The following is a 15,470-nucleotide window of genomic DNA, read 5'->3' on the forward strand; positions in this document are numbered from 1 at the left end:
TGCCACTCTTTTACTCTGTTTGATTTTTCCATCCTCCCTAAAGCTACATTGATTTTGCTGTGAATGTAGCATCCTAAATAAAGCCAATAGATCAAACTCTGCAGGCCAAACTAGCTGTCTAAAGTCAGTCTATAGCCACTTTTCTTATTTTTATATATACAGTACTGTGCAAAAGTCTTAGGCCACCATGCCAGAATTAGATTTGTTGTTTTTGCAATGTTATAGTGATCATATATAATTGTTTCTCAGTCACTTTAATAGAATACATCCACAAAATACAGGAAATGTGTATATGGTATTAAAAACTGTATAAAAATGTAAACTGATGTTTCAAGTGTTTAGGGCAATAGCAGGAAACTGCAGGATCTCTTAAACCTTAAAAAAGTAAATCCTAATTTCTAATTTTAAAGTAATTTGTCTTTTTACTTCATTCTGATCAAGATGTGTTTGGTGCCTAGAGAGGTCACACTAAACACAGATGATGCCTAAAGAAGACATTTAGTCCTGAAAATTACTATTTTTTATTTTTTTTGTACATACGTATTTTCTGTTTGTATCTTAATAAAATAGATTGAAAAATAAATATGGACGGACATTAAAACTTCTAAAACAACAGGTCTGGTGGTGGTGGCCTAAAACTTTTGCGCAGTACTGTAATTTTTTTTCCCATAGCTTACACAAGTACCATTTTCTACACTTTTTATTTGTTTGCATGGAGCAATTATTTGTAAATCTGACTGATTTTGGTCCAACTGGCCAAAGACTTGGCAACACTGCTCGCGACGTCTCTCGTTGTGTTTGCGCTTCATCTCTGGATCAGAATACAAAGCCAACTTGGACTAAAGAAAGTTGTTTTTAAAGAATGTTATCAGATATGGGCAATGGGAAAACAATTCCGGATGGCACAACGCTATTTTATTGCTTTATGTAATGTTATGCATGCAGAATGTACAGTGCATGACCCTATTCCCATAATAATGCATGTTGTTAATAACTTGCTGTTGCATGTTTTTGCAACGAGTAAATAAGAGGTAATTATAAGACGTGAACATAAGCACAATTCCATGCACTGTGCATGTGCACAAGATATTTTTTAGATCCATTTACTACTGTAGTAAATATGCTGGGTTATTTTCAACTCAGGATTGGGTCAAAAAGGGACGAGCCCAGCTGTTGGGTTAAATTAACCCAGAAAATGTTTAAATTTGACCCAACATTGGGTTATAATAACCCAGCATTTTGGGTTGAAACAAGTAAGCATAGTTAAAAATTACAACCCAACGGCCTGGACTCATACCATTTTAACCCAACACTGAGTTGAAAACAACCCAGCATTTTAGAGTGTATGATTCAATGTACTTTTCCAATGATGAACAATACAATTTTGTTAAATCGACTTCAGTCAGATCCATTAACTCTATCCCCGCTAGCAAAATAATTTATCTCATCAATTAAGAGAAAACGCTTCCCTGCCAATGACGATAATCCATAATACCGCTATTATCCACCAGGTAGCGCTTTTTTCGCAACTTACCAAACCCGGAAGTATCGCCCTACGGCAAACTGCAGTATCCGTGTATGTTTTGATCATCGCTCTGAATGTGATCTCTATCAAAAGTCCTTCACAAAAATGCAAACATCTCAGCTATTTTGCTCAAAATTTGGTGTTTTTGAAGAAACCTACCTATATTTGATAGGTGATGAAAAGAGAACTAATGAAGGTAGGATAAAACGTTTTTTGTTTTTTTTTAAGCAAAGGGGCAGTTCATTTCATATATTGTATGTTTATATATTTAAATAAGAACATTTTATGAAAGGCATTAAATATTTGTGAAAATCCTGAAAAATGCTGCCGCTGGCTGGAAACTTTTTTTTAAATGCTGGCGGGGAAAGAGTTAAGGTGTTTACATTAAGGCTTTTCAGTCCGATTGAGTCATCAATCCGATTACAAACTGATTATTTGGATGCATGTAAACAAAGCAATGGTTCTGGTCACCGGTGGGATTCGAACCATGAGAGTACCAAAACAAAGTATTTGCCAAACAATTATCTTTTGTACATGCAGCCTTTTCTCAGGTCACATTTGGAAAAAAATATTTATACTTATTTTATATACTTATTTTTGGATTTCAGATTTTTTCATATATTTTTTTCTTGCTTTAAGCATAAACTCACCTAATTATGATATATTTTTTAGAAAAAAAAGACTAAATATCTTTGATTCTTTCCCTTAAAAAAAGCATCTTGATTTAAGAATTTGTACTCAAAAGCAAGACAAAAATACTAAGAAAGAAATGCAATTTCTTTGTGTATGTCTATATTTATGCACTTTATTGTTTGCTTATACAAATAGATTTTAGACAAAAAAGTTTATAGACTCTTCCTTTTATTTATCTTTCTCAACTAAATGAGAACCATCTCTCCATCTTATTATCCATCAGAAATGACCTCACCAGGTACAGCCAAGGTTTTTGTCTGACATTTCTAAGAAAACAGTCTGGGCTGTATAATAGAGACTCCAGTGAATGGCCTTGTTCAGTTTAGTTAGCATAGATTACACTTCTGTCTGGCGTGTTCTCTCATATCGCATGGCGAACCGTCCGCAAGGCCAAAGAATGAAGTTTAAGGAATTTTCCCAACCGTGATACAAAGCGCTGACCTTCGGCAGAAGTACAACCGCTGTGTTGTTGTGTTTCGCAGGTGTGCATGTGTGTGAGAGAGACGCAAGTATCTGCCATGTCCACTTCCTATAGCCTAACACATTCTGCCCAACTAGACAAAACAGCCTCAAATACGGGCACTGTGCTTGCATGTTTGTGTCTGTGTGCACTAAACATTTCAACACTGCTGGGCCAATCAACAGAAACTGCAGCAGAGATGAATGATGAGAAAGCAAGCGCGTGGGCAGTCACGTAGCATGAAATCTCCCCATTGTGAAAAATATACAGACACAACACAAAAACCCGAAAGGTGCCAAAGCATGAGAATCTGCCTACTTAGACAAATACCTATAATGTCTGTTATGTTAGTTACATGCTAACATTTACTGTATTTGGCACAATCGTTTTTTTTTTATCCAAAATGCGTTTATACAGGACTTACCAGGTAGGCACACTCTGGTGATGGGGGGCTGGTTGGATACAGGGGATCTCCTACAAGGAGTAATAATCAATGATTACTAACACAGAATTCAATACAAATTTCTGTGATAATCAAAAAGATTTACACAACAGCTGAAAACCCCAGCTATGAGAAACAATTCTGTGCGTACGTATGAGAAACCTTTTTTAGTGTCATCCAAAACCGTAAACAGGATCAATGTCAAAGCACAAGGAATATTTCAACATGATTAATTTATGCCCGTGCATTTTGCAATATATTTCTCCCTAACTTTTCATGAATTCGACACACCCTTTATACAGACGTATTATGATGATGATATAACAGGGTGTGTTTGCTTTCCCCCTGAAGTTCATCTGAACTGGGCTTAAAAAAATTGCTTAACAAAACCCCCTAACAGTGATGTTTAACGGCCTTGACGCAGATCTATGGTTATTTGGATAGGGGGAAGTAATTCTTCCACGAACAAACATCTTTTCTCCATTTCCCTCATCGCTCAGGTGGAAAAATGGAATTCAGGGACTTTGGAAATCTGCCGAGGGGAGAGAGTTTTTGGCAAAGATTTTTAAAACCTTAAAAACTGGTGGAATGGTAAGTGGAATTGTCGGTGAGTGGTGAAGTGAATAAAACAAATGGTTGGAAAGACTGCCATCTTGTGGATGGTCTTAGGAATAAACAGTGGATTGTCAATAAAGCTATTCAAGAAACAGTTCATTAGTTTACATAATAAGTTTTGCATGGGAAACATTATTATTAATACAAAAAGGTTTTGAAATATAAAAACTACATTCTTAGAGCTTTCCAATGATACACAGTTTTTCAACATTTTTGAAGATTTATAATAGGCTATAGTGCTATGAATAAATAATAATTAATATGCATTCCTATGGGAGGGGGGTCATAATAAAAAACTGTCAATACATTATTTCTTTCATTAGATGACCTTAAAATCTAAAAACTACATTCTGAGAGCTTTCCGGTGATTTATAGTTTGCCATGATTTTTTAGGATTAGAGCAGGGGTTTAGGATTATAAATATGTGAAAACATATTTGGCCTACCTGTGGACCCGTGACATTTTAGAAACTGACTCTCACTGCATCATAATTTTCCCAAAATGGTGATGCAATATGAAAGCTACACTCGTAGAGCTTTCCAATGATATACTGTTTGTCAAGATCTTTAGGTTTAGGGTATGAGGCGTCAAATTCGCGTCTACCACGTCTAGTTTGCCGCTTGAACATTTTGAGTTTACTCGCTTTATTCATGCGTGAAAGACGCGGGTGAAATTCTAGTTATCGAGACATTCACACGGAAATTTGCGTCACGGGAGGGACTTCTGCGACTTTCTGTAATCACGTCACTACTAGAGCAAGCTTCTGATTGGTTAACGCGGCGCGATTTTTTGCAAAAGTAAAACATTTTCAACTCGCGTGTTTCCCGCGGCAACGCTTACGCACGAATGAGGCGAAATCGCATCTACCGCGCCACCCTAAACGCCTCATTCGCGCCGCGAGAGTTCACGTAAGTTCACATTGACTTAACAGTGAAATCACTCACGCTTGACACCTCTACGGCGGCTGGTCTGAATGCAGCATTACCCTGGGTTCACACCAGCCGCGTTTGAGGTGTCAAAATCGCATCTAGTTTGCCGCTAAAACATTTTGAGTTTACTTGCTTCATGCCGCGCATGAAACTCTAGTCATCGAGACATTCACGCGGAAATTCACGTCATGGGAGGGGCTTCTGCGACTCACCTCGCTTTCTGTAATCACGTCACTACAAGAGCAAGCACTTGATTGGCGGAAAAACGTGCTACGTTAACCAAAGTTACAATTTTTCAACTTGCGCGCCTGGTTTACTATTACATCAACTAGGCGCACGAATGAGGCGGAATCGCGTCTACCGCGCCACACTAAACGCACCATTCGCGCCACGAGACCTCCAGACGCGTGTCAACACGTCTTTACATTGACTTAACATTGAAATCACTCACGCTTGACGCCTCTACCGCGGCTGGTCTGAACGCAGCATTAGAGCTTCCAAACGATATATAGTTTGTCGTGATTGAATAAGAATTCACATGCAAAACACGTAACATAGGCGTCCTGCTGGTGGGACAGTGACTTTTAGCAGAATATAAATGTCTATAAATGAATCATTACTCTCCCTACATAATTTATTTTATAAAACACTAATGTCTATTCTAGAGGATTAGACTTTTCTGATGATACATAGTTTGTCCTGATAGATAAAAATTTACAAGCAAAATATTGAAGTAAACTCAGGTGTCCCGCTCACAGGACAGCGCCACTTAAGGGATTTAAAGTCATTATTCACGAATAAACACCTGTGCTGTTACCTCGAGAACCACACCGACTCAAAAATGGATTAGTAAAAAAAAATGTTCGATCACGTTCGAACTGAATTAACCAATTTGTTGAAAAGATAAAAAACAGACTATCCCATACATAACGGTTAAGTACTGTAAGGAATAATGTTTAGGCAGCCCTAAATAAGCCCTGGCAGTGTGATTAGGACCCGACACGAATTGGAGGGACTTGCATCGCACTTCAGGGGCTTATTTTGCAATAACAACCGGTTACCTATACATTATCCCGGTTATTACACTGCTGTTTACCTCATAAGTAAGGTAAGGGACCTGTAATATTGATGTGAAATATTTTATTTGCTCATTTTTAAAGAATGCAAACCTTCCGAGAGTTTAGATTTGGTTTTAAGATAAGACGTTCAATTGTCACAAACATGCTATTTGTTTTAATCATTTGTAAATATAATGTCATATGTGTTATTAAAAGACATTTATATTTAACTTTTGTGTAATATTAAACTGTACCTGTCAAAATGATTTGCAGCATTTTATAGTTTGAGCAGTTATTATCTGGGAATAACAAACCTGCAATGTCTCGACAGGCCAATCAGAATCAAGCATTCCAATGAGCCATGTAATAAAAATAAATAAAATCAGACAGAAACCTATCGTATGGTTTTGGAAAAAATCCATATTTGGATGAACTACTTTTACAGTAGGATGCTATAATGCATCATTATATACTTTCATTATTTTAGAGGAAGACTTACAATATTTTAGAAGCATATACAATTTTTAACTCCACATAAGAAAGTACAGTATTCATTCAGCAGAGTAAGTAATAATTGTTTGTAACATCACAAGGGTGAGTAAATGATGAACAAATTTTCATGTTTGGATGAACAATTCATTCAGATTAGTAAACAATTCTGTCAGACAAGGCTCATGTTAAGATGTATAATGTTTAACAGTGGATGTTACTGTTTATTTTGCTGCAATGCATAAGGACAATACTGGGTTTACTTTTATAAACTGAGAGAAGAGTCACTTCAACTGTGTCAAGCTCACAATTTCCTTTAATTTCTCCAAGATAACATATATTTAGTTTACTTCTAGATCAACAATACTCACTTGTTAGATGAGCACTGAACATTGGTCAAGACAGTAAAATTGTTTCTCACACTTCGAAGGCTTGCGAGAACCTAGAAGGAAAGAAAAATAATACCAGGTATGTTTATGTGAAACTGAATCTCTAAAGCAACATGATACTGATGTGAAGTTTTTAGGCCATGTTTACCTGAGCAAAAGGTGTGACTATCAGGTCGTCCCCATGCCTACAAACAAAACAAAAAACAACAAATAAATGACATTAGGAGTGCAGTCAAACACTTTTGGACACCTTTGCTTATGTAGTCTTTTGGAAATGTGGACTCTCTCTTAAATTTGAATGAATTTTTTTGTAATAAAGTGACAGACATGAATCTGCTGTCTACATTACATCATAAAGTAGCCCAGGATGATTTGCTGGTCTTAGATGGTTCCAAATAGTCTAGCTCTCTTAGCATGGAAAGCTAGTCTTTGCTGGTCTAGATTGTCTCTCAGCCTGGACATGCAGGAATTTAGATGGCTAGCTAACTGACAAGCTCATTTACCCAAAGTGGACCACAACCCTTTTAGGCACATAAAAACAGCTTATGGACAAAGTTTACATTTAAAGTTAACCAAGACAAGATAGCGATTAACTCTTTCCCCGCCATTGACGAGATATCTCGTCAATTAAGAGAAAACGCTTCCCCGCCAATGACGAGATTTTCCGTCTTTCCGCAATACCGCTATTATCCACCAGGTGGATACTTCCGCAACTTTTTAAACCCGGAAGTATTGCCCTATGGCAAGTGGCTGCATGTCCGTGTCTGTTTTAAAGATCCCTCTGACTGGGATCTCTATGAAAAGTCCGTCACAGACATGGAATTATCTCTGCTTTTTGCTCAAAATGTGGTGTTTTTGCAGAAACCTACCCATATTCAAAAGCTGATTACAAAAGAACTACTCAAGGTAGGATGAAACGTTTTTTTTTTTTTTTTTGAAAGCAGAGGGTCTGTTCTTTAATTTGGTATATTGTATGTTTATATATCTGAAGAAGAACATTTTCTGGAAGGCATTAAACTTTGGTGAAAATCATGAAAAACGCTGGCACTGGCTGGCAACTTTTTTTTAAAATGCTGGCGGTGAAAGAGTTAAGTGATACTTACAGTTCTGAGGCGACAGAAGAATTTCGAGACATAGACTTTGGTGAGAGGTCATAGTCACTGTCCGACCGGTAAAGGAAGGACTCTCGTCGCTGGTTGTGGCCGGGAAAGTTTGGGTGCAGAACCAGACCAGAACCCGGGGAGGCCTGGGGGTCCAAAGGACTACAGCTAACCGATGGCCCATTTTCCACATCAAAACTACAGTGGTACAAAAACAAAAGCAAGCAATACATGACAATTATGAAAATGACACATGAAAACATTCATTTAAAGGGCACATTGTCAGGAATTGCAGATGGACCCAATCTCAGACAATGTCTGGGTAACAGAAAACAGGGTTCCCACACCTTAGTTAACTTCAAATTCAAGGACCTTTCAAGGACTTTCCAGGTCCAATACCCTCAAATTCAAGGACTTAATGTGGGGACACATTTTAAGTGAGAGCAAGGTTACACTGTGTTACCTTTAAAGGAATAGTGTACTCATTTTCAATATTAAAATATGTTATTACCTTAACTAAGAATTGTTGATACATCCCTCTATCATCTGTGTGCGTGCACGTAAGCGCTGGAGCGCGCTGCGACGCTTCAATAGCATTTAGCTTAGCCCCATTCATTCAATGGTACCATTTAGAGATAAAGTTAGAAGTGACCAAACACGTCAACGTTTTTCCTATTTAAGACGAGTAGTTATACGAGCAAGTTTGGTGGTACAAAATAAAACATATCGCTTTTCTAAGCGGATTTAAAAGAGGAACTAGATTTTATGGCGTAATAGCACTTTTGGGAGTACTTCGACTCCCCTGAAAAGTCCGCTCCCCTTCTCCCTCTCATAATGGGAAAGGGAGGGTGTTACTGCGCCGAGTCGAAGTACTCCCATAAGTGCTATTACGCCATACAATAAAGGGAGCAGTTTAGCACACGTGCTTGAAAGTCTAGAATTTTATGATATTATCCTACACTACACAGGGAATAATATGGATTTTTTTCCAGAAAACTTGCATTCAAGCACTTTCAATGACCTGCATATATATATATGTATATTTTCAAAAACTTCCCAGGGCCTTGAATTTTTTCCCCCAGATTCACAAACTTTCAAGGTTTTTAAGGACCCGTGGAAACCCTTTCAGTTAAGGAGTGCAATCTGATACTATCTCGTTTATACAGGCGCTGCAGCTCCCCCTTGTGTTTTTCAAAGAGATGTGCAATCATTGCGGTGATCTGAAATCATTGCGATGAGGTGAAACAATGGCAATGCGACGATTATTTAATATTTACTCAATTGATTAAATATTTATTTATAAAAAGTATTGTCCGAACCTTCGCTAGGAAGGAAGGAAGACTGACCTTCTTTAACTGAATACCCCAGTACTACTCTCTTAATATTCCGACTGCTAATTTAGTTGTATCAATACAACAATACTGTTCTGCCTTGGCCATCGGTAAATATAGCTTAATGAATATTTTAAGGAACAGTTTATCCCCTGGGACCAAATGGATTTCTGGAAAGTCTCAGAGATTCCCTGCAATCAGGACGGAAGCCCATCTCATCTTTCCGAACCCTCAGGAAACAAAGTAGAGATGGCCTCAGCCCACATCAAACAGAACAGTAGCAGGGGAAACGCATTTCACACAACTCAAATAAACACAGTCTAAAGAAGCTTGTGTTCTGTTCAGATGTGTTTGTGATCTCATAGAGGAAGTAGTGATGCACTTTATGCCCAGAGCGTCAGAGGGTATGAAACCTTTTGACTGTTGGGCTTTTCCTAATAAAGACTCAAAGTAAAACAAAAAGGACTAAAGTAAATCAAGTAACAAGAGAAGCATTCAAAAACTTCCTTGTTCCTTGCTTTGCTGCTGTTGTAGTTTAATGTACCCTTTCCACATTAAAAAGTCTTGTGCTATAAAATAATTAAGGAATTCAGGGTTCCAAATCTATTGACCAATGAATTCCCATGACTATTCATGACTGATCACGATCGATACTGAATTATTTATTTAATTTACTTAAATAAAAAAAATTAATAAAAAAAGTGATTTACAGCTGACAAAATATTGTAGAGTTTTGCATATTTCTCACTTAATATTTCAAAATAAAAGCTTCAAAATCACACTTTAAAAATGTATCAAATCACAATGTATGTACAGTTTATACTTGGCAATACAGTAGGCTCATTGAAGCAGTACAAAAACTTTCTAACTTACATTAGAGGAGCTATTACTGTATGTAACAATTAACATGTATATTCCTGTATATGTATAAACCTTTTTATCGCAAAAGTCAGAACAGGTTGTAATGAAAATAAAACCTTCCCTGACTTAGATGAAACAGAAAGCCTATACAACCTATGAAAGCCGCTCATACACTTTTCTGGAAAATCCAAAGGATGTGACGCTTACGCATGATTCCAAGAGCCATGGTTTGATTTTAATTATCCTCATCTGTTGCCATGATGTCAGCGAATGTGAATCACATTCAGTTACTGTTTTGGCCGAGGTTTGCTTGCGTCATTAAAGGGATAGTTCACTTTAAAATGAAAATACTGTCATCATTTACTCATCCTCATGTTGTTTTAAACCTGTATGAATTTCTTTTTTTCTGGTGAACACAAAAGAAGATATTTTGAGAAACGATGGCAAACACACAGCACACAGTGTCCATTGACTTCCATAGTAGGAAAAAAATATTTTGGAAGTATTGTGATAAATGCTAAAGAAAATATTTTGATAAATGATGGTAAGCACACAGTTGACGGTACCCATTAAATTCCATCATATTTTTTATTCCTACTATGGAAGTCAATGGACGCTGTATGCTGTGTGTTTACCATCATTTCTCAAAATATCTTCTTTTGTGTTCATCAAAAAGAAAAAAGAAACTCATACCGGTTTAAAACAACATAAGGATTAGTAAATGATGACAGAATTTTAATTTTTGGGTGAACTATCCCTTTAAGTGAGCACCAAGTTGCAATTCACTTAACATCCACCGGTGTCGCTAATAACAAGAGTTTCTGGATTCTATGGCCTCTTTAACCTCCTAAAACCTGAGCTTTGGTTAGTCATTATTTCAGATTTCTTGCAGCTATTTTTGTGTTAGGAAGAACCAATAAATAAAATAACCAATTAATTTTTTTTAACATGAAGCAGTGTAATTGTCCACGTTTGTGTACAACAGGTTCCAGTTAAACAGAATTAATTATTATGGTGCAAACAAAAAAAGTGATGTCCACCTACAGTATGTGGACACACCAGGTCTTAGGAGGTTTAAAGATGAACCTGCTACATATTCAAGGAATATATCATAAAGACACAATAACAACCGCATAGTAAATACTAATATAAAAAAAAAAGCTTTAGCATGCACTCACTCCTGTGCACGCACACACAAACAGACTGATTTGATAAATTCATAATGCATGGAGTTAAGGGCAATAAATATAATATACTGTACCTCCATAATGTATAATAGAAACGTTTTAAAATGCACACATGCCATACGTTGGAGGCCCAGCGACTGATAACACCACCTAACACCAGGTCAACATCCTTCAATTGTTTTGCTCTTTCCTGTTGTACTGCCTTCCACAGCAACCATCATTGTGATATCACGATATCACTGACAATAATCAGTCTGGTCTTAAATTGTTGAGGCCAGGCGCATTATTGTGTAAAATGTTATGGGTCTGCATCAATAAACAAGACCCGCAATTTTCCGCATGTCACACATACACTTACACATTATGCGATTGTTAACAGATAAATCTAAATAACACAATGATAGATCAAGTATATTAATTTAATAAAACAAAGTAATTGTTAAAAGAAACATAAGCATAAACCAGGTTAATAGGTCAATACACCACAAAAAAGTGACCATGTCATTCCACTTACTTTACACTTGTGGCAACAAGCAAGAGTAATTGTGTATGGGCTCAACGCAAATAATGTTTTATACAGTGTCACATATTTAAATATAATAATTCCAAAGTCAAATATAATTGTATACATATACAACAGACATGTTTCAAAGAAAAAAGGCTCCCAACTTTTCTGCTTTACCTGTAAACTGACAGCAAACTGCAAAATATTGCATAATTTCTTTCGTCATGTTTTACTAGTAAATGTCTGCTTCCAACATGTTAAAAAATATACATTGATAAAAATATATTTTCGTGACTAAGGGTGAAGCACTGGCCCGATCGGGCAAGTGACAATACTTTTTACTGGCCCGAACGTCTCTCACGCTTGCCCCAGGCCACCAGGCAGTCCTTTATGTTGAGCCCTGATATACTTACAGTATGTGGGTGATTCTCACGAAACCATTGAAACACCACGGCACTAATAATTTTAGCTTTAAAATGTGTAATATAGTAACATTAAAAAGCATCAGAATTAACACAATACTGTGTTCTACCTTGCACAATGTGTGATTTCAACATAAGAATTTATAATTGGAAATTTTATCTCATTTTCTGCTGAAATTCTCATTACCGCAATGTGTCCGGCTGTGTTTGAACATGCGTTATGTTGTAATTTAATCAAATTAACACAAAAATATTAAGAAAAAAAATAAATGGATGTTTTGCTAGACTACTTTAGATGACAGAAAAAATATTTACTGAATATTCATGTATAATAATAATGAAGAAAATTAGGAAAATGATGTGTCCATACCTGATGTTCTCATCCTCCGCAACACTTTTTGAGAACAGTTTAAGCACACATACAGAATTTTAATAAAGTTTGATTTTGAGTGACCAAGCACATGGACCAGTTACTTCAAGATGGCTACCAGGTAAGATCATTTTTTTACAGTTAATTTGAAATATTGTCTTGTCAGAATGCTTACACGACATTTTGATTATCATTACCGCAACAGATGCTTATTAAATGTTAATTTAATTAATAGAAGCATAATACTTTGATTTTAAATGCATGTGCAGAATCTCCAAATTATGTTCTTTTAGGTTTGTCATGTCATTTTGAAAATATTTCAGTGTTGATGTTTTCTGACTGTTGCGGTAATGAGATTTTTTAGGACTAATTTTTTTAATTATGTTACAAAAAGTGTTAAATGATAAGTAAAAGTTTTTAAATTAATGTTCCCATTTACTCCAGACTTTGTTTTTCAATGTCTGGTGGGAAAAAAAGTAAATTTAAGCAATTTTTACATTTTCATGCTTGACATTTTTAAAACTAAGTTTTCGTGAGAATCACCCATGTATTATTTTGGGTAATTTGTACTTTACAAGCAACTCAATATATTACATTTTACTTAACAATTACATGGAATAAGAATTGAGGAGCTCAGATGCAAAAGCCGCTAACGCCACCTCCAACATACCTCGATCACCTGCCTAATATTGTGGAGGTCCCTGACCCGTCAAGGCAATAGTTTTGAACAGGACTCATCTATGCTGGACTGCAATACAGCCAGCGCAACAAACAACAGAGTGCATTTGTAAAATGAACCCTTGCACTAATACCCTGAAACAGCTTGAATGGCAGTTGTGTAGGGTTTTGAGTGGCTTGTAATTTGATAACATGTCAGCTTGTTTCATTGCTAAATCCAGAAAGCTTACTCATAGCACAGCCCCACACATTTCGCAATATCATGCAAATCCCTGTGGGGATTGTTTGTAAGAAACTTTAAATGTTATTGTATTAGATCTAATATAACCTTCCTAACAGAACACGCTTTGGGTCATTTTAGCTCCCTGGAGAAGTCAAAAACAAAAAAATAGCTAGCAGGAAACGATATCTCTGACCTCAGCTGAAACCAGTTTGCCTGATTCCCATGACAGTAAAAACACAGAGATTATGCAAAAACTGATAATAGTCTTTCAGGTCATCCAAAACCAATTGATACATTTGGTGAGTTATAGTAAGTACCTCACTGGACATATTTTGCATTTAAACCAGTGTTTCTCAAACTTTTTCAGCCCAAGGACCACTTTATCTTCCAAATTTTTTCTGAGGACCACCTAACAGAATCCCACTCTAACACGCCCCCAAAAAACAACAAAATATGAAGCATAAGCTACATTTAAGTTTAATACGCAACTGTTTCAAGTCAAAAACTATTTTTTTAAAAGACAAATGCAATGCTATGTTCAGAAATTCACACTTCACATGTCACACTTAATGTCATTCCAAAGAGCCCTTAGTTTAAAACTGAGGTGGTGGGTATATGAAGTCTATGGTTGTAACTATTGTAACAATAAAATGCTGAAAAAATGTTCCCCTTAATGTCCAAAATCACTGAAATTGCAGGGATTTTACACATGAAACAAAAACTAGTACATTACAAAACTAATAGATATGTGGATTTTAGCTGCTTTCAGTTGACGCTTGATCTTTTCTTTTGACTCCTCTTTGGTTTAGCCACCGATCTAGGGCTGAAACGATTCATCGAGTTACTCGATTTACTCGATTCAAAAAATTCCTCGAGGCAAAAATTCTGCCTCGAAGCCTCGTTAAATTCCTATGACGCGCACTACACGCGCCAAGATCTGATTCACACGGACCGTTGTTCAATGTTCAGGAAGCACATCATAGCGCGTGGTTCATTTTGAATTTAGTTGGCGCGATGGCGGAGCGAATATGTCCATAAACGGCAGAGAGAGACTGTCTAAAGTTTGGGATCATTACATTCAGCATCTGAAGTGAAAACATCCACTGTTGTTTCACCAAGCGTCGATGAAACAAGGTAACGTAGCTTCCGCTGATTTTAATCCCATACTGTATTTGTAGCGATGTCGTTATGCGGTTTGACTAGATATGATGTTTAGCTTTGATGTTTTTAAGGAGTAAACGTATTCACGTTCAATTGCAGGACAGTATAGATTAAAAAAGAACCCCTTGACACACACGCATGCACTACAGGTGTGTGTACCAAAAAACGGCACCACAGTGCAATCATATATGGGCAACTTGTAATCTGACATATTTTGTTCAATAATAATAATCTCTGTTTTATTGGAGTTTAGCATAAGGAAGTTATTCTCTCTCACGCGAGTCAGACCGATCGCGCAATGCATCACATATGCTTAAACTTATGTAGCCACGCAACAATAATTTCAGCATGCATTCACTGTATACAGCGGGACGTGATGTTGTGATTTTTCGAACGGATTCTTAACCTAAAATGCACCGCAATGCAAGTGATGCAAACCAAATGCAGCGTTCTATTGAAAAGTAATGTATGTATTTTTGCAGTACCAAAATGCAATGAAGCAACTGAACGTCTGACTGGGCTGTCAGTCACGCTTGCACACGCACAAACACAAGTGCACATGCGCGCATACACACAGGTTGTTACCATAGCAAATAGGCTCACCCCAGAAATGATATATTATATGTTAAAAGCCTAATGGTAAATGCTGCAGGTGTAGAAATGTACATATACCAGATATTTACTTTGATGTCAGGGCTAGATTACAGCATGAAACCTGTTGTGCATATTAATAAATTAAAGTGTTTAATTGGTGGCACTGGCACTTATAAACTCTAAATGGGTAAAAAATTGAAATAAATAGGCTTATTTCTTGGAGCCAAATACCTCTGTTTTTTTTAGAAATAAAAGCCAAATGCTTGAACATTTTACAGCCAAGTCATTTTCGTTATGCATTATTTATTTTGGTTGTTTAAAAACACACACAAAAAATTATCCGATTACTCGATTAATCGATCGATTCAGTGCTAGATTAATCGATTACAAAAAGAATCGATAGCTGCAGCCCTACACCGATCCATTTTTACGTTATTA

At 36.6% G+C, this 15,470-nt stretch overlaps 1 protein-coding gene across 5 annotated transcripts in view; it reads right to left on the reverse strand.

The window, feature by feature from the left end:
• Nucleotides 1-15,470, reverse strand: part of pde4ba (phosphodiesterase 4B, cAMP-specific a) — a 204,887-nt gene that overhangs the window by 46,255 nt on the left and 143,162 nt on the right. For all 5 annotated transcript variants that reach the window (XM_055214348.2, XM_055214349.2, XM_055214350.2 and 2 more), the window contains 4 exons: nt 7,704-7,898; nt 6,749-6,785; nt 6,583-6,653; nt 3,103-3,152 (listed from right to left, as the gene is read on the reverse strand). In XM_055214348.2, the coding sequence (XP_055070323.2) occupies nt 3,103-3,152; nt 6,583-6,653; nt 6,749-6,785; nt 7,704-7,898 (353 nt within the window). The remainder of the gene's footprint in view (nt 1-3,102; nt 3,153-6,582; nt 6,654-6,748; nt 6,786-7,703; nt 7,899-15,470) is intronic.

Source organism: Misgurnus anguillicaudatus, chromosome 8 (assembly GCF_027580225.2).
Source record: "Misgurnus anguillicaudatus chromosome 8, ASM2758022v2, whole genome shotgun sequence".
Lineage (NCBI taxonomy): Eukaryota > Metazoa > Chordata > Actinopteri > Cypriniformes > Cobitidae > Misgurnus > Misgurnus anguillicaudatus.